This window comes from Zootermopsis nevadensis, unplaced genomic scaffold, assembly GCF_977971745.1.
Source record: "Zootermopsis nevadensis isolate Lab colony 2312 unplaced genomic scaffold, Znev_1.0 Znev_ptg000010l, whole genome shotgun sequence".
In the NCBI taxonomy this organism is placed as follows: Eukaryota; Metazoa; Arthropoda; class Insecta; order Blattodea; family Termopsidae; genus Zootermopsis; species Zootermopsis nevadensis.
The window spans coordinates 3335407-3356503 of record NW_028259142.1 but is presented as its reverse complement, the minus strand read 5'-3'; the positions used below and the strand labels follow the sequence as shown (position 1 = coordinate 3356503).

Here is a 21097-nt window from a genome sequence, read left to right as displayed (position 1 = left end):
CTTCCTTTTTTCCAATTCTACTGAGAGGAGTTTTTTGGAATTGCAGATTCGATTAGTTTTATCCTTGTCTAATTACATTTGATTATGAGGTGACTCCAGTGCTCAGTCACGTGTGTGTGTTTTTTATATGATATAAGCCGAAGTCCGTTCAATTAAACTAATAAACTTAGTCACTTTTTAGGGTTTTTTTTGTCTTGAGTTGCGGTGGAGGTAGATCCAATACCATCCAGGTTTAAAATTTGCAGAAGAAGAAACCCTACTTTTTGGAATATATTTTTTTTTTACAAAATTGAATGTATTCCAAATTAATAAGAAATGTATTGAGACTATCACAACGATGAACGTTTTAGAGGGACGTACTGCGTCCATTTTAAGGGTCTCACACACGAGGACACTACCAAGAACATCAATATGGGCAAGTGCTTTCATTATTATTTATGTGAATTTATAATTTGAGTGCGTCACTTGAATCATCTGAATTACGATACGGCCCAAGGCGGGCTGTTATGAACACGGTAATGAACGTTAAAAAAACCAACTCATCGACTGCCATATTCTCTTTTCAATGGAATTATTCGCAGAATAAAGAAAACTGTTAAGGAGACAGTCACGGACTCGAAAGGACTGTTCATTTTGGATGGTAAAGCTACCTCCATGAAGCTTATTTTTGAAGATTTCCGTCTTCTGGGTTGTTGCGCTGTGTAGTCTGGTCGATGTTTACCAACGTTTCAGAGGTCATACTGCCTCCGTCATCAGAGTATGAAGATTTCTGTCTTCTGGGTTGTTGCGCTGTGTAGTCTGGTTGATGTTAACCAACGTTTCAGAGGTCATACTGCCTCCGTCATCATGGTGATGAAGATTTCTGTCTTCTGGGTTGTTGCGCTGTGTAGTCTGGTTGATGTTAACCAACGTTTCAGAGGTCATACTGCCTCCGTCATCAGGGTGATGAAGATTTCTGTCTTCTGGGTTGTTGCGCTGTGTAGTCTGGTTGATGTTAACCAACGTTTCAGAGGTCATACTGCCTCCGTCATCAGGGTGATGAATATGCCAATAGGGTGTGAGGTGCTAGGTTTATAGGCCGGAAAGTGAAAGGCTTATTTTTATTAAGAATCTCCTGAGCTGGTCTGAAAATTCTCCACCATTTGTGAAACCTTGGGTTCCATTACCGTTTAGTTCATTTGACCTTACTCTGACAAATCCAATTTTTTTTGTCAGGTAACGTAGACGGGCTGAATGATTCCCTGATGAAATTGAAAGCAAATATGACGGCACAGCAGAGGAAAGTTTTTGCTCTCACTGATACATCACTCAGTCCTCGTTACTTGTCGTGCGAAATTCTCACAGAAGTTGGTTACAAACACTCCAATCAAATCTGCGCTGGCAGGAAGTGTAATTGAAGACAGCGATAAAGCTTATACGGTGGACAGAGATAACTCAAGATGCAGATACCTGTCTGAGCGACAATCTCAGTGTCTCATATCAGGGGTGCACAACCCCCGTGAAAAGGAACACTTGCCTGCAGGAAACATGAAATAAATGTTTTATTGGATAATTTTATCGTCAGTTTTTGTGCCCTACAATAGGATATTGTTTATGACGTGTGTCTGTATGTGTTATGCATGACTTGCGAATTTCTCAATATTAACGCTATGTGGCAGGATTTAACAGCAGAGCTGAAAAATATGTGATTCGTGTCGAATTGCTTCAATTTCCTTGACAAAGTTCTTACATAAAAATGTTGTTACGTAACAGGTACAAATATTTCTACGAAAAAAGACCTCGATGGCTTGATTATTATCTGGAATATTTAAAAAAAAATATTGATAATCGATTGTACTGAGACATGATAAAAAATATTTTGTTAGACATGTGCACTTCAACAAATATTTTTAGAATAATCGTGTGAAGGAAGATAAGTTTCACGCGGCATGTAAGACCAAACGATGTATGCATTTTTATCGTTTTATCGTAAGACCCCGACGGGAAAAGACCATGTTGAAGAAATAGGGTCGGAGGTTATGGGATGAACTTTTAGGGCTCAGGATAGGATAAAATAATGGAATGGTGTGTACACGGTAATTGAACATGGAGTTATGCAAATGGCGAGACACATCTCGACTAGCTGAACGACTATCAGCTTCTGAAGAAGGAATCTGCTTCGCAGAGTTCGACATCCATTTACTGAAGCATTTTATTTTTTCAATAGTAAATTTCTGTTGAAGTTTGGATTTTTGATTTCGTATGTATTCTGCATTTTACTTTGTTTTCGAGTGGATTTTATTAGTGGACGTAAAGAATTTCACGCCCAATGCATGACTACGTTATAAGCTTTACCAGTTCTCAGTACAGTAGCTAGCCGACAGCGTTCCTCAAGTTTTATTAACAAATCAACAAGATCGGTGTCACAAGTTCACGGTGGCCAGACAAGAAATTGAGCACGCAAACGATGAGACAGCCACGACAATTGACCGACGAATTAAATGAAGTGCAGTGAAAACAGAAATTAACATTGTTCATTTGGTGAAATATACGATGACAGTTCAGTTAATTGAAGTGACGCGGGCTTAAGAACACGGTGAATGATATTTGGTTGACGGTGGTGACTATGTAATGAAATAATTTGCTTCTTATCTGCTCAGGGACTCAAGAATGGCTACTGTTCACGAAATGCCACGCAAATACCAGCCACTGAGCCGAAAACTTATTAAAAACAGCGGCACTGAGAATTTACCATCTGTATTAACGATTTAAATCTTATTGGTAATTATATGTACCACCTGCTTTAACATCTGTAATTCCATCATATTTTCCACATACTGTATTTGTGGGTTTCATTTGTATCTCAGTCGTATTATTTTCCTAAACAGCATTAACCGATTTATCCTTGGGATGGAGAAGCGTTGTTTTCTTTGAGGTACGAATAAATATTCAAAATTGCTGACATTGGTCAATGCGATCACATAAGACTACCAGAAAATTTTAAAATATTCAGTTTCCAGCGATTATTAACGATTTAATACAGTTTTAATGTAATTGGAAATAAACGTATTTTTATTGTCTGACATCGTATTTGGCACAAGCATGGAGGGCCGCGTGTGGCCCTGGGGTAGCAAATTGTGCATCACTGGTGTAGAATATCCATCCAGCCCACCATCTGTTGTGTCAGTGCCTGAGAGGAGGTCCAGTCTTGTATGGGCCAGTGCATTTATTCCAGTTCCAGCGCCATCACCTTATAGTTTGTGCACGACGACATCTGCGACCAAGCGTCTCCATGGAGACGGTAACTATCATATTTGTAGTGTATTTGCTGGGATCTCTGTGTCTCACTTTTCTGGTTATTAACACAAATTATTCAGTGAAAATTTCTTAATTCTTTGATTTGACTTCTCTGAAGCATGATACTTGTATAAATACTTTAAAAGTCAGTTCCTACCTCAAAGAAAACAGCAGAGCGTCTTCATTACAATGGTCAGTGGGTCGTGTGTTTAGGGAATTAATCGCTGTTTATTCTGAGAGTCACACGAAATAATATAAATACTTATTGTGATAAAAGTGTGGGGTTATTGGATGTTAAAATAGGTGGTACATATAGTGATCATTATATTTTTGAATCAGAGTGGTCGAACTGGCAATCCGCCGGCCACAGTATGCCAAAGACTGGTTGTAAATTTCGCGGTTAGGATTGAACTTCGATCCGCGAGCCACGTTTTGCAAACACAATGCTCTGGTCTTGTTTCGCTGAATTTTCAGAAAAATGGAGCACCCATTGTGCTGAGGTACGTGGCATGGGCCTTCGTTTGGTGTTGTTGAAGCGACGTCTTGAAAGTAGTGAAAATAAGGAACTCAAATCGTGAAAGTCTAGTGCAAGGCGTCTTACTTTGAGGGCTATCTCCGACAGATCTGCTATTTAAATAACATCAGCTTGAGAAATGGAGGCTACTCGGAGGTGATAAGCCGTCTGATCACCAGGATTCTTATAAAGCCTACTTTCCTGTGGCACTGACTCCCCAGTCTTACAAATCTTGTGTTACTGATGCGTAATATAAATTTAGTGGAAAACTGCCAGTCAGGAATAAAGGAAAAATTCGTTCTGCTGCGTTGTGTGTACACGTGGCAGGTCACGGACGAGTGACGAATTCTTTTGTTTCAGTGCGTTTTTTTCCAAAAAGCAGCATGCAGAAATTAAAACTGCCTTATGTCACATAGCGGTTAGAACGCTGGCCTTGTAATCCTGGGGTCTCGGGTTCGATTTCCGGCGGTGCCCGAATTTATAACTTGTGTTGGGCAAGGCCGTGGTCTAGGCAACACGGAGTTTTCCTCCGTGACATCCCAACAATTACTCCATTCACACACAGAAGAAGGCAATGGCAAACCACTTCTGGATCATCTGCCAAGAACGTATATGAACAGGTCCCAGTCCGAGAAAAGGATGGAAGGATCCTGTTCATATGGACCTGTCGTCAGACAGAACACTAAATAATAATAATATGAGGTGGTCTAGCGGTTAGAACGCTGGCCTCGTAATCCTGGGGTCTCGGGTTCGATTCCCGGCGATGCCCGAATTTATAACTTGTGTTGGGCAAGGCCGTGGTCTAGGCAACACGGAGTTTTCCTCCGGGGGCTTCCCCGGTTTCTCCGTGGCATCCCAACAATTACTCCACTCACACACAGAAGAAGGCAATGGCAAACCACTTCTGGATCATCTGCCAAGAACGTATATGAACAGGTCCCAGTCCGAGAAAAGGATGGAAGGATCCTGTTCATATGGACCTGTCGTCAGACAGAACACTAAATAAATATAAATGTTCTTATTTTCCCCAATTCAAGAAAATGTGTAGTATAGACCATAGATGAACGACCAAACATAGTACTAATTCCTGTCGCACAAGACCCAAAATGTCTTATCAGCATGCTTTGGTAAAACGATTATAACAACACACGCATTCATAAATGTCATGTTGGACTCGTGCGTAGGCAGGAACATAACGGAATTTACTCATCAGATGTTTTTGGTTGGAATTGTAAATGCGTGTGTCACAAATTTGTATTCCCAATCTTTTCCATTTCCCTAGGATTGTAACAGCAGATAACATCTGAAATTGACATCATAACACCGAGTTCAACAAGTGAACTCAAAACGCAAATGTGACTTGTAAAAAAAAAACATATTAATAATCACAGTTGGTCTGTGCTGTGGGAGGGTTAGCTGACAGACTGAAATTCAAATCACAACTCGCTTTAACTTTGAGCCGACCTTGTAAACGTCGGTTTTTATGACGGATAGTGTACTAGCTTATTAGGGCACCATTTAGCGGCCATCACGGTATTTGTCACCGTTGGCCGTGACATGATCGGTTTACATTGTGATACTAATGTAAGAATTGTTAACGAGAATGTGTGAAGACTCTGTGTAAAGCCGGTATTCGTAATGAATGGCGGGAGGTTTTTTGCTGTGAGAAACTATTAAAGTTGTCGATATGTATTACAGAAACAAAATCTGTAGTACCGATTGGTAGTAATAATTTTTAACGACATGGACGGAGTTGTTGGTACCCTGACTTTATAATGAGAAAATGTACGTTTGTGGTAAAGGAACACGCAGGTTTATATCCAGACCAGTCAGTTGTGTTGGAACTCGTTTGTTAAACCTAAATAACTTAAGATAGTGTAGTTGCGTCATATTGTGACTTATTAATTAAAATTAATTATTTGGTTTTCCGTCAAATCACAATGTATTTAAAATAAGATAATTAAAATATCATTCTGTGTTCCGTATCGAATAATCGATTTACAATTGGAACAGTTACAACATGTTTCGGTTTTATTAAACCATCATCAGGTGTAAAATTATATTAAATTTAAAACTCAATTACAATTTTATACAATTTTTTCGTAGTGTAGTTTTTTGGAGGTCGTGTCCAGATATTTTCATATAATGGATCAATGGATGTAAACATCAAAAGCATCACTTCAAACAATAAAGTTGATCCATTATATGAAAATATCTGGACACGACCTCCAAAAAACTACACTACGAAAAAATTGTATAAAATTGTAATTGAGTTTTAAATTTAATATAATTTTACACCTCATGATGGTTTAATAAAACCGAAACACGTTGTAACTGTTCCAATTGTAAATCGATTATTCGATACGGAACACAGAATGATATTTTAATTATTTTAATTATTTTAATTATCTTATTTTAAATACATTGTTATTTGACGGAAAACCAAATAATTAATTTTAATTTTTACAAAATAACTTAAACAGACGAAAAAAGTTTTATTAAGTTTAGCTATGTTTGACTGGCAATATACTAGATACTGTCGATTTTCCAATTCGTATCTTCGGGATGACGAGGATTGTCCTTTTGTTCAGAAGATAGGTCGCCTTCCCTCAGTCTTACTGACATTATTATGCGCATAAGTATCGGTACCTTTCTTCGGGTTTCCTGTAGAAAAGGTCATGGATTGTTTCCGTAAATATCGAGTGTTCAAGAAGTGTCGGAGACGTGGTGATACAGTAATTACATTACAACAGGTGAGAAATGCTAAGGACACCTTTGCGCATTCGATTCACTCTTCGAACCTGAAGGTCTTCTAAACAACTTTTAAGAATTCAGTCCGTACTGCAAAGAAAACACAACATTTCGCCATTACAAGGATCAACTGGTTAACGCTGTTTAAGAAAATAATTGATTTTTACTCTAAGAATCATACGAACCACACAAGTAAAATAGTGCAGTTTATTATTATTATTATTATTATTATTATTGTTATATTCTCAACCTGTTTTAGCGTGAAGACGTTTTTACTGTCTTAAATTCTGACATCCTTCCCGGTATAATGACACGGTGTTGTTGAATTATACGTGACTAATTTCAGGGCTTGAGAAATATGGTCGTCTACTTACCCAATCGAAGTTCGAACCCACAGTCCCTAGATATGTAGATTTTTACGCTTTAACATCGTCTGTGTGGACCTAGGCCACTGCCTCAAACTGATGAACATTTCAAAATAACATGCTATCAGAATAAAGTGACTTTGAATACTGTTGCAATTAACTGAAAAGTTTAAATTGCAGTGGCTTTTGTAGTCTTTCTGAATGCGTGCCTGCACATAAACTAATGACCTGGATTCGAGGAACAAACTAATTTAATCAGTTTTATAGAATGTGGTGGTATTTAAAGTTATGCAATATTTATAAGTTGCGCTCACATGCACGGAAGTTATATACAGTGTGGTGCAGACGTTCCTCAGTTTCAGTTTCTGCCGTGAACACGTACATGGGCTCTCAGTTTAATTGCACAGAAAATGTTTTCAGTTTCGAAATATACTGTAAGAGACAGGAATTGATTCTCATCGAACTGCCGACACGAAACCCCCCCCCCCCCCCCCACACCGTTATATCATATTTGTAAGCTGACTAATGGTGTCTTTGTTTTGAATTACATGCTTCGACTAAAATGTAATCATCATCAGGTTCATCACGTACGTTTCCCCACACTCGATTCCATGCACTGTTAATACCAATAGAAAATCGTTATTTTCGTATGTGTGTATCTTATGGTTGCTTATCTTGTGTGGACTGTGGTTATTGCATGCTGCTAGGCCGTTCTTTGTTTTCCTGGTGTTAAATTAAAAGAGTTTATTTAATGCATTTCATTCGTGGAAGTATATTGCTAGAACATTGCTCATTTTTATTTTGTGTGATGTAGATATTTGACTGGTATAGCCGAAAATAAAATTAATATTGGCTTGCCAAAATGTTTGGACGTGTGAGGCGAGGGGACAGACCGAATGGTGTAACCAAGAGGAATCGGTACAGAGGTCGAGGACTGTAGCTGATTGGTCCATTTCTGACCACGTGACAGTCGGCCGCCGCCTTCTTGATTGAATCCCAGAATAGTGCCTCGAGAGCGAAGCCCACAAGACATTGGACAGCAATGTGCTTCTCCAGAATAATGAAGGATAGTTGACAGTTCAGATCGTTCACTTTGTCCCTGCTTCTCGTCAAGTCACAGCATGGAGCTCTCGTGCATCGTGAGACAACAGGTACGATCGGCGATCGATCTAGTGATTGTTAAATGACGCTGTGCCATTTATCTGTTGTATGACAGAAACATCAGTGAACTCAATTTTAGAGTAAATATTGTCTCTTGTTGTTATGGCATTACGCGTCCTCAGGTTGATATGGAGGGAATTCGCGGACAGCCGACAAGAGGTGTTCCGAGGACTTGACGGTCAAGCTCGAGACTAATGACACCTCACGGGTTGGGCGTTTGCATTAAGAAATTTCACTCATGGTAATTTTTACCCTCCGTCTGGCTCGTCATCCGAACGCGAACTAGCTCGTCCGAAATCTTCGAACAAAAGCGAGCACGTACTAACGAAAACGCGAACAGACGGCTCAATGTCCCCCAGTCAGACGAAGATGAAGGCAAGAAAAGTGTTTATTTTTTCATTGCAGTATTTCTTGTATTGTTATTTTTTTATGTATGTAGAATATTCGATAATTTGTTTCCTTTGCCTGTGTGTTTCGTTTAAGGCAATAAAATTACTGTCTTTTTTAAAATTTTTATCTGTCGTTTGGGAACGCAATACCCAATTATAACTGCGCCCTTTCTAGAAATAGCGACTCACTTCACGAACTACCTCCACGTTGGCCAGTCGAGGCATAAACGTTACAGAATAAAATATCAAGAATTTATATCCGTATTAGCATTTTCTATGCTATGAACTACATAACTCGTTCAGAAACATTGGCTGTTGATTTTAACATATATATTTTATACTCTCTGTTGACGATTCCATTTATATCTAGCCAATAAATGTGGCCTTTTATTAATGTGGATGATGAATTCCTGTGGACATCTGTCGGCGAAAAAATTAATTTTTTCCGAGTTGAATTCATCGCGGTAATGATTGATAAAAATCAGTGTTTACCTGCTTCATAAAGATGTCGCCTGGGAGCCGCTAGCACAGACCTCCGGTCATTACAGGGTATTGCAACTGACCTTCCATCTAATTTGTCGTAAACCCATTAGGTTGTTTTATGTCACGAACCAACGATGGATTGAATTTTAGACCGGAAGAGGAACCGATTCTGGCATATCCTTGCGCGTGCAATTCGACCTTTACCTTGATTTGCGGTTGTTAAAAGTTGTCCCACGTTTACAGGGAGGGAGCGATACTGAGACGCCTGTCCTGACAGATTTTCCGGGGTTTTCTAAGTTTCTCCAGGCAGATGATGATATCGGGTTCTGTTAAATGCAGTTTTGCGTTTCCTCGAGGAGAAAACATTTGACAGCCCGCCCTGACTATCTTGTGTCCAGTGTGTGCCAGAGACGACGTTCAAGTGGCCGAGACGTGACGCTGGTCAGTTCTGTCAACGTAGTGACTAGGTTAGGAATTCACTCATCTTCACTTTTACCTCCCGATTTATCTTTCTTGGATTATTTTTGAACATAGGGACAGCTGTACCGTCCTACACTTACTTCTTAATTTAGTTTAATAAGTGTTTGATTTGTCTTTTTTTTCCATTGCGTGTTGCGTCACTGGACTTCGGGACAAAGTCATTATATATAAAAGTACTTATAAACTTTTAAAAAGGGCCAAAGATCAAATATTTGTGAACGAAGATATATATATATATAGATTGCATTGACGAAAAAATCAAGATATGATTTAATTCGTGGAATTCTTTAGGTTCTAAAATGCGAGTAATTTGACGTACTAATAGTTTCGCGGTGAGACGCCATATCAGATCAGCTCAAGTGTCTTCTTTTATCTGGTGAAAAAAAAAGTGATTGATCTGCCTGAGTGTCATTCCATTAGGTGAAGTGCTTTCACTTAGTTATCGCCGCATGCGCAAATGAACGTCTTATAAAAGCTTTCCGTGCGTCTAATACATTTGCTGCTGTAACTAGGCTGTGTTTTACGATTTGAGGTTTTCACAGCTTAGAGGCTGACGATGTCTGTCTTCTGGGTTGTAGCGCCGTGTAGTGTGGTAAGAAGTTTGCCGACGTTTTGGAGGTACTTGCTGCTTCCATCACCAGGAACATTTATCGTCCTGATGATTGAGGCAGAAAGAACCTCCGAAACGTCGGTAAACCTCTACCATACTACACGGCGCTACAACCCAGAAGACAGCCATCTTAGGCTGTATAGATATTATTTGACAAGGTAGTATATTTGCGTCATATTGTGAATTAGGTTAATATTTTAATATTTTCCGTCAAATCACAATTTTAATAAGATAATAAAATATTTAAAATATCATTTCACGTTCCGCATCGAGTGATCGATTTACAAATTGGAACGTCTCTTACGACATGTTTCGGTTATATTTAACCGTCCTCAGGTATAAATTAGATTGGTAAATTGGTAATTCGAGTTTTAAATTTACCAATCTAATTTATACCTGAGGACGGTTAAATATAACCGAAACATGTCGTAAGAGACGTTCCAATTTGTAAATCGATCATTCGATGCGGAACGTGAAATGATATTTTAAATATTTTATATTTTATTATCTTATTAAAAATTGTGATTTGACGGAAAATATTAAAATATTATTTGACAAGCTGCATAAACTGAGACCCCAGCCAACATTCGTTGTATTCCGTTCTCTGGTCGTGACCGTACCCGATTAATTGTTCTTGTAGAAGTGTCAGGCGAACATAATTAAACTTTCCTTGAAACGATCTACGTCTTAAGGTCGAAAGTTCTTTTAATATTGTGCGTTTTTGACGAAATAAGTTGTGTTCACTGCAGAAACTTGAAAGCAACTGTCACTTCCCGGCTTGCAGCTGGAATTGCATGACTTACTGCCAAGGGCTACAAGGTTTAACCGATGCGAATCAGAGGCCCATGGAAAACATTAAAAACTGCATACCTTTTTTTATAGTAGTTCGTGCCGAGACCCGGGAAGTGACATTTACGTTCAATTTCTTCGGTAAACTCACTGTATAAGGAAATATTACTCACGACTATGCAGTGTTCATGTGATTGATTTCAAAGCAACCGTTCGGCGTGTGTAATGAATGGACTTCAAGGCCCTTGAGGTATGCAAAGTGAAGGAGAATGCATTTGGAAAGTTTGGGTGGTACAGACTGGAGGGAACATTTTCTTTCTTCGTCGTAAATAAATTAGTGCAGGCATTCAACCACATTTTTTTAAATATCCTTGCTTACATCTTTTATTTTGACGTTTCGAAACATAAATTTAAGACCTTGGTCCTAATTCTGGAAGCGTCCCAAGGTCTTTGTGTGTCATGGTGTTGTATGAGGTCTGTACGAACAATAAAGCTTCTAACACTAAATCTGTGGAAAAAGGAAAGTACTTCATCCCTGAAGATGGAGACAGTATTTTTCTCCGAAACGTTGCGAGTCCACAAGCCGGAATATCATCGACATTCTTTACCGCCGCGAGGACATCAAATCTCGCAGGGCGTTCTCTGCCACTGTCTATCTCACCTTCCCCGACATGAACACAAATACTTGTCAGCTCTCATTCGGACAAACTAAGGAAGCAGCGAGGAATACTTGCCAGAAATGGCACCCGTGGAGCGGCAGATACGGCCTTGACTCACATTCGTCTATGTGAACTGTGCTAACCGGTCCACATGATCGATACCTCAGCATCCCGGTCGAAGCGCCCTGTTACAGGATTCCATGCCTTTGCAGCTTTTCGTATGCAAAGACCAGTAACAGTTAGAACGTGCAAAGATAATGAAACTACATGTAGTAGACTTTATAGAGCCACATTCTGTATTGTTTTCTGTGCGTTTCATCATCCTTATTCTACCCTGAAGATGTAAGCGATGTTTCTTTCCGAAACACTGGTAACGTCAACATATTGTCACAACTCAGAAGGTTATAAAACCATGGATGCAGATTGTGATGACATTTACATTTTGTCATATACCAGATTTTTAAAATTCAGATGGTAGAAAACATAATAGTGGTTTAATGGCCTGTCTGAGTTTTGAGTTTGTATTCTTTTCGCGTCTGTTGACGTTTACGTGATTAGTGTCGTTTTCTAAAATATTACACAGCCAACTTTGAGATATCATCGTCTTAAGTTGATTAACGTGCTTAGTAGACAGCTATAAATGCTGTAACATTCCGCATGCAGTGAAAATGACCCGAGGCCAGTATCATTACATAAATATGGTCTTTCGAAACAGTCCGTTGAAATATTCAGTGTCAGTTATGAGTCAAGCCATCATTATGCATTGCAATCTGTAACTTATAAAATATTCCTTTTCAGTTTATAAGGAAAGACTTAATTTTCTTTGTACGTATCCTGAAGTTTTCTACTAGAATAAATGGCGTCGACGTTTTATAAGTCATGTTTGTTAACTTATAAAAACAATGCCATGCATTTGCATCGCACGCTAATATTACCACAATAATCTTTATTATGGCGTGTGCCCGGAATTTGATTTACTACAACGCTCAGTAGCTGATAAAATGTGTCATTTGCATTGTCCTGGTTTTCATGACACAGTAATCTCGCATGTACGCGTTCAAATATCAAGACTTGCTATGACGGTTACTAATATTTTGTCTATCTTTTGAACTGAAAATTCGATTTGTTTTACACGATTGCTTCTTCAAAGAAGGCATTTTCTGAGCCATCTTTTCATGTCGTTCAATCTGGATATGCATTTCCTTTCACCGTGTAAACCTTCTCGTTCCCGAAAACTATTCGGCTGGATTCAGTTCCGCGAAGTGTAAACCTCTGTGCGTTTTGCCTGTGCTTTGTAAAGTTGATACAAATTCGCGTTTGAAAGCTCTACCATCGCCTACACCAAACCGAAGTAGCACAAACTCTCTAGCGACAGAGGTCGTTCCTGCAGCGACAGTGTTCTGTGGTTCTCGTTTCTCATCTCGGTCGGGACATCAGTATAATCTCGCTGTTTAACACGCTGAAACCACCTGAGGTACGAAGTATGCTTCAGGAGCTACACCAAAAATTAATTACTGATACATAAGATGGTAAAGTTGCGTCATATTGTAATATAATAAGTATATATTAAATCTTGTCCGTCTAATCACAATAAATTCTTATTAAACATTAAAATATTACAATAATTAACATTTAAAATATTTAAAATATTAAATAATGTTCTTTATCGAAATATTCGCATGACCATGGTCTAATGTAAATCGAATATTTCGATAAAGAACATCATTTAATATTTTAAATATTTTAAATGTTAATTATTGTAATATTTTAATATTAATGTAAATCGAATATTTCGATAAAGAACATAATTTAATATTTTAAATATTTTAAAAGTTAATTATTGTAATATTTTAATATTAATGTAAATCGAATATTTCGATAAAGAACATAATTTAATATTTTAAATATTTTAAATGTTAATTATTGTAATATTTTAATATTTAATAAGAATTTATTGTGATTAGACGGACAAGATTTAATATATACTAATTACTGATACGTTTTCTCTTTTTCTGTTATTTCAAAGAACAAAGGTGCAGTTACACTGAACTACCTTCAGCCTTCATACCAATTTTATAACGTGTTTCATTTGCGTTGTAGAGATGCGAAATTCGGTTTCGGAATGAGAATTATTTGAGAAATAGATGAAAGATTTTTGGAATCGCAGACCACAGATTTGTATTGTTAACCCATTAAAACCTAGTGGTAACTATGAACCACCAGTTATTATTTCCTCAAACAGCATTAACCAGTTTATCTTTGAAATGGAGACGTGTCGTATTTTCTTTGAGGTACGGACTGAATCATTTATAGATATAATCAGGCGTTTTTATAAACGAATAAAATTCCCTATGAATTGTTAATGGTAACGGCTGTACAGAAATTCCCGAAACGTCGTGGATATCTAATATTCTTCACATAGCAGACATAGACCGACATTACTGTGGTATAGTGAATCTCATAAATATTTAGGGATCTGATGAAAGACTCTCGGGCTAGAAGCCGCGTCAGGTGGCCTGTAGCCTGTAGCCTGAGAGTCTTTCATTAACTTTTGTCGCCGCGAAAGCTTTACTTTATACATTTAGGGGATTGTTACGTCGTTCATCTGCCCCCTAATTGAAAGCGTTTCATTTAAAAGTTGCCTCTGGAAGCCATATTCATGAGCGCCGAAGTCATTATCCAAGTACGTGCTTTGTAATACGCAGAAAACATCAGAGCGACATTTTGTTTGTGTTTTCTGCCGTGAAAATGTTCGCGGGATCGTAAAACACGAGAGAACTGGGTCAATAAGACGTGAGTGCAGCTTTGAGGTGTAGTAGAATCCACATAAAAATTCTTTTCGTATTTCGTGAGAGATGTTGGAGCTTCCAAAAGTCATCCCATTTTGACATCGATGTAAAGGTTAAGGGACATTTATTTTTGTGTCTAGCGGTTAGAACGCTGGCCTTGTAATCCTGGGGGTCTCGGGTTCGATTCCTGGCGGTGTCCGAGTTTATAACTTGTGTTGGGCAAGGCCGTGGTCTAGGCAACACGGAGTTTTCCTCCGGGGGCTTCCCCGGTTTCTCCGTGGAATCCCATTCACACACAGAAGAAGGCAATGGCAAACCACTTCTGGATCATCTGCCAAGAACGTATATGAACAGGTCCCAGTCCGAGAAAAGGATGGAAGGATCCTGTTCATATGGACCTGTCGTCAGACAGAACACTAAATAATAATAAGATGAGGTGGTCTAGCGGTTAGAACGCTGGCCTTGTAATCTTGAGGTCTCGGGTTCGATTCCCGACGGTGCCCGAATTTATAACTTGTGTTGGGCAAGGCCGTGGTCTAGGCAACACGGAGTTTTCCTCCGTGGCATCCCAACAGTTACTCTATTCACACACAGAAGAAGGCAATGGCAAACCACTTCTGGATCATCTGCCAAGAACGTATATGAACAGGTCCCAGTCCGAGAAAAGGATGGAAGAATCCTGTTCATATGGGCCTGTCGTCAGACAGAACACTAAATAAAAATAATATTGCCATCGAAAAGACATTTAACGCGTTACGAAAGTAATTATAAACGACTTCCTCAGTTTTCTCAGACTTAATTCTCTGGCATCATTTCTGTGAATATTTGTTAATGATCACGTGTCACTGAAGTAATTAATTGTTTTTTTTTATACGTCATATTTTTATTCTGTGGTAACTGTCGATTATAAATTTACTTGTTCCCGATAAAACAGGGAAACCTTTTCAGTATATTTGGCAGCACTGATGTTTATTTCACTCTGCGAATAGCTGAGTGCGCGTAAGGGAGGTTAGTCCTGGAACATTAACAAATCAATGACGATCTCGAGTTTTGTGAAGGGGTCAAGGTTTAGGGCCGAAGAAATTAGATCCTGATGCAGCAAGCACATTGGAAAGAAATGGACCTGTCGCATGCCATCCAATCAAGCAATTGGTTGTTATTGTCTTGTTGTTGAGTGTGGTGCCTGGGGGTAAAATTGAATGGTTCGTCAATACAGAATTGGTTGTGGTTTGATACACGAGGCATCTCTGAATCTAGCCAGTCTATGATTTATGGTGAAGCATTCTGCCGTGTATTGTAATAAACCAGTTATTTTATTAATCCGCCATCACACACAACTATAAGATGAGAAATCTTTGGAGGCTGCTTGTGCCGTGGAATTTAGATAGCTACCAGTAAGGCTACATGCAAGAATTTGTGTTGATGCAGTGTTACCAACAGCTGTAGCACTAGGGCTAAACAGTTATTTGTGTGTAGGCCTGAAGATGGCGATCCGAATTCGCCGAAACATGTAGCCTCACAAATATGTTATTTTGTAGTTATGTGTGAGAGAGATTAATACAGTAATCGGTTCACTCACTTGTGATCTGTGACAGCTTTGGATGTCGAGAATTCGTGGAAGTGAAGCAGCTCTTAGTTGGAAGCAATGAATATCGTTGTTAAATGTGACGACGCTTGCAAATGGCACGAGACATATGGCACAAAAGTTGTTTGAAAAAGGTAGGTCAGTGATGATTTGAGCATTAATGTGGATCTTACGATCGTGAATGAACGGGGATTCTCCGACAGGGGATTCCCCACCCAGTAGCCCGCTTGAAAAAAAGAACGTATGCACGCGTTCGTGCCACACGCCAGTTACTTTTATCTGATCTTAACGACTATTGAAATGTGTGGACAGATTTTAGCAGAAACTTTGCAATGTCGAATTTCGTGACGATCCGTTCAGCCGTTCTCGATTTGTTGTGGAAGGACGGTGCGATTTTCTGATGTAATTGTGTTGTGGCAGAAGTTATTTTTTTCTTCCATTGTGCAATCTATTTGGTATATCGAAAAATTTTGCGATTAAAGTGTTGGGTGTCGACGTTGAAAGCGACGAATTTCGTCCGTCTGGTCATCGAGCATGGGACCTCCGAAATAAAAAGAGCATCATTTGAAATGCCATCCAAATACAAAATTAAACACAGTAGGAATGGGTTTTGAAGCGATCGATCGGACAAAGTTCTTACAGAAAATATTGATTTTTTTAAAATTGTTTACAGGAGTATTTGTCCCTTTATTCTGTTGTCAACATATCAGTTTTGCTTTTAGTTTTCTGTCTGTCGTTTTGCTGTCATAACACTGACTCGTCTACAGGCGCCGATTTTCTTGAGAGAGAAGATACACAGAAGTTGGGATGAAATTTTAAGATGATTTCGAAATTATGTCTCAGCACGTTGTAACAGAACACTTTCCTCCTTGGAATCATTGATGTTTTTATGTAAGATCTGAGGTTCTCGCGGTGGTGAAGACGTCGTTTATGATCTTATAGGTTCTGACGCCTTACGGTCTTCCTAGTGGTTAGCAGCGTTTCGGGGGAACGTGCCACCCCCATCTTCAGAGTTAACCTACAAGACATCACAATCCAGCAGACCACAATCGATATGTATTTATCAGCGTTTGTGTTTGATATGAAATTTTTTTAGTTTTGAAAGATTTTTTAATAGTTGTGTGTTGTTACATCTGAAGCGTAGTCGAAATATCGTAGAGGCTTACGTATTTGAAATCTCTTATTTTTCTGACAATTCTGTCAGTGTGATTTCGCATTGCCATTGCTGTAAATTGGTTTAGAAAATTATTTTGTATTCAGTACGCAGAAGGATAATTTATCAAGATTAACGCTGACTCAGAGTCCTTGAGAAGCTAATAGTTGCACAGCTACTGAACAAATCGTTTGACTTCTATTGAACGTGCAGGTTTTTTTTACCATATTTACATAAGTTCGCCACTGGCCCCTGTCCTGAGCCAGATGAATCCAATCCGCTCTTTCGCAGGCTAATACTGTGACTGCTAATGAACTAGAAAATAAGACGCAATAAGGCGTACATAGATTCCCGAGCCTAATTTGAATTCCTGATCCAATATTGCACGTGCCATAAGGCGAACATAAATTAATATCTTAGATGAATAAAGCTGATAGCAAGCATTAATCTTCTTGAGAGTTCAAAGCACATAGATCTATATGCATCCGGAGGTGACACTCAATTGATGCTCCTCTTTCCCGTTTATAAATAGATCCCCGCTGAATCCATCCACCCAGGAGGAGGATTTGCCGCTGTAGTTCTGAAAATGTGGATACATCTCGTCATATCCGTCCTTTGTCTGGGTGAGAACGCGCGCTCTGTATTTGCATAGAACAAACTTAAACATCTGAAGCCGAAGTTCATCCAAATGTTATTTAAGAATTCAGCCCGTACCGCAAAGAAAACACAAGTCTTCTCCGCCACGAAGACGAACTGGTTAATCCTGTTTAAGTAAATAGTCACTGCTTACTCAGAGAATCGCACGAAGCCCGTAAATATATCATGTGGGCAGACTGCACAGTTGTATGTTATTGAGGCATGTGGTATGTGTAGTTACCACTGGGCTTTTAAGCGTTAAGTCTGGCGATCAATATGAGCGTAGGTCACGTAAAGCGAGAGTGAAACAGAGCTCTGGGACCCGGTTACAAGGTCATAGTTGTCCGGGCGTTAGTAGGTCAGGAAGAGAGATTCGTGGCAGACGACGTTTTGGACAGATTTGTCAACGCATTTATGGGTAACTTCACGGCTTCGTAACCCAGAAGACGGCCGTGTTAGTATTCCAGAAGGCTATTAACCTCACACTCGGCGTGTATTTTGTTATGGACAGCATAATGTTTTCTCTGTACTTCGTTAAATGTAGATCATATCTAAAGGGCGTCTGAAATGTTCGTTCTACGTATTTTAACGAGATGAATATTTAACATCGCTCTCTGGTCTCACTTACGAAGAGGCGTTTCGAGAAATTTTGTGACGTTTGTTCAGGGTTGCGTGTAGAGTGGGTATTACTTTCGACAGACACGAAGCAACGTTTGGCGTAAACCCCGAATGCCAAATTACGTCGAGACCCGTCTAGTAATTTCAAATTTTCATTATTGGTTTTTATACAAGAGGAATTGTGCACTTCATATATTTATTCATAAAAGATGGCACGTGGAAAAGACACACTCAAGCAATGCTACAATAAGTACTGAGTTATAATATTAACATTTCAAGAACAGACGACTCTCGTTATACGCGCTTTCGCTATCCACGTTTTCACATGTTCTCAGTTTTATTGCGATATCATGAAGAGTGTTAGTATTCTGTCCGCGGCCACTGCAGAAGCCGCCGTGCAGACCCACTGAGTTCTACGCTCATTTTCACTGATTCGTATCTCCATTTTGATTCCGGGGAATATAGTTCTAGGCATATTTCCCGTCTTACGCGTTTTCGATATACGCGGCGACAAGCAGGGACGAAACCTCGCGCGTATAACGAGAGAAACCTGTGTGACAAATTATTAAACCGTACATGCAGGGGCAAACTTTAAAGTTAAGTAGGTCGGGTGAAGGAGTGGTTGGCCATTTTTTATTTTATTGAGGTTTTGACACTTTAGATTAATGGTTGCAAAGTAGACGCGAGCGAAAACTTACAAGTTCACGTGCATGACTTAATATCAGGATATAACATTCTGGAAACAAAATAGTCCCTATAAATATACCACCCCTTTCAGAGTTCTGCGTAATTGTCTGTATGCGCCTTCCGTCTTCTTTTGTTTGTTCTTTCATCCAATGAGGTATTTCCAAATTCAAACTCGTTTTTAAATCGTACCTGTCGCTACAGTCACTGAAAGCGTCTGAATGAATCACGTTAGTCCCGCGCCATTTAATCAAACTTACAATAGACGTTTCAGAAGTGGCTATAAATATGCGCGTACAAATGAAACTTGTTTGGCGAATGGCGAGCCCTCGCCATGCACTCCGTCATCAGGGCGATGATTAGTTAATCTACATATATCGGTGTTCCTCAGCAGCAGGAAGTGTTTGCCCTTGTCGCATTGGCTAATTCCTAAATACTGTAACGGACCGGCACTGTCTCCATGAAACACAGTCCTTGAGAACCAAATAATCACTCACCTAGCCCACTCATAGAACCCCAGGTACGTTACCATATCCATAGTAAACCATCTGTTGACCCTATATTAAGCCAGATGAATCCAATCCACGTCCCTTTTATTTAAGATCTTCTTAGACATCCATCTATGCTTAGATCTCCGAAGCGTTGTCTGTTGTGGTTTTACCTTGTGACCCATATATACGAGGTGCGATCGGAAAGTTTCCAGACTGCGCGTATAAAAACCCGTACACTTATCTCAGGTATTAAATTCATCCATCACCCTCGAAGTAGTTTCCCTGGGAGTGAACACAACGATCCCAGCGCCGCTGCCAAGCCTGGAAGCATCCCTGGAAATCTTTCTTTGTCAGCCTGTCAAGCACCATCTGCGATTCTGCCTGAATCTCTTCTATCGTCTCAAATCTCCTTCCCTTTAGCTGAATTTTCATCTTTGGGAAGAGTAAGAAGTCACACGGAGCTAAATCCGGCGATCCGGCAAGATCTTTGAGCTCCTGACAAACGAGAAGTCGATTCTGCTTCTGGTCCTCAGACAGGATGCGTCGCATGTGGAGTTCTTCCTTTAGAATCAGCTGACAGGTCCCATAGCCTATCCCAACAATGTCGCACAAGTCGTTGATGGTACGACGTCGATCTTCGTGAATGGCCTGCCGAATCTTCGTAACATTTTCGGGCGTTGTGCTCGAAGATGGTCGTCCAGAACGCTCGTCATCATCGACAGAGGTTCGGCCATTTTTAAAACGTGAATGCCACACAAAAGTTTGTGCACGACCCATTGCGGACTCCCCAAATGCTTGCTTTAGCATTTCATAGGTTTCCGTAGCCGTTTTGGCGAGTCTTTGGCAAAATTTGATGCACACGCCATTCCGAAATCGCAGGAGGGTCGGTGTAATGCACTACCAAAACGCCCGTAACTAAGAAACAAATGCTAATTCGATGATGCCGGCTGGCACACTGATTCACTATGATTGTAGGCCGCACCCCCTAGCGGCAGAAGCTCGTACTACATCCGGTTCGCCCTCTATTGACACAGTCTTGAAACTTTCCGATCGCACCTCGCACGTCAGAAAGCCTCTTTAGATAAAGTAAGTCGCCGAGGAAGAACTTTACGATTGGGGGAGAAAAGAACAATGCTTGGGTGAAGGTCGTACGTGGTATTTGATGTGTAATTCTGGAACGTAAAAGGTAGAAGCTACGTGTTGGTTCAACGTTGTAAATCACTGTCGTCGGTTTGCGTGAGACGAAACAGTTTCACTAGACCCTAGCTTCAGAGGAAATAATCTCAAATCGCCATAGACTGTCATTTATCCTGAAACCAAGTGTCTCGCGACGAGGCTGTGTATTGTTATTTTACGTTTTCCGCGAAATAAAGTTTAATAAGTTTTAAGACCTTACACGCAGTACGCGTGACTGCCATTTTTCACTTTATGAGGCAGAGAACAGATATTTCAAGGCCCCCCACGCCTCACGTGGAATCTAAAGGTGGCGCAATGACGGAAGAGTTGACGCGCCTCGCTAATCGTTTCCTGACGCAATTTTTCTACGAACATTGGTCTGTAACGCGCCGGTTTCTCGCTAGATTTGTCATTATGATTAAAATGGTGCCTGGCTCAATACTTCTTTGAAGACTTATGTCAGTGGTAACCAAACGTGTCACATGCCT

The 21097-nt window shown here is 39.7% G+C and overlaps 1 protein-coding gene across 5 annotated transcripts in view; it reads left to right on the top strand.

The window, feature by feature from the left end:
- Positions 1–21097, top strand: part of Ae2 (anion exchange protein Ae2) — a 78925-nt gene that overhangs the window by 18150 nt on the left and 39678 nt on the right. The window contains exon 1 of one of the 5 annotated variants that reach the window (XM_087346245.1): positions 3005–3280. The exons of 2 other annotated variants lie outside the window; for them this stretch is intronic. In XM_087346245.1, the coding sequence (XP_087202371.1) occupies positions 3272–3280 (9 nt within the window). In that variant the 5' untranslated portion in view covers positions 3005–3271. Of the gene's footprint in view, positions 1–3004; positions 3281–7933; positions 8058–15743; positions 15986–21097 lie in introns of those variants that run through there. 2 more of the 5 variants (XM_087346244.1, XM_087346243.1) reach the window with 2 other exon arrangements.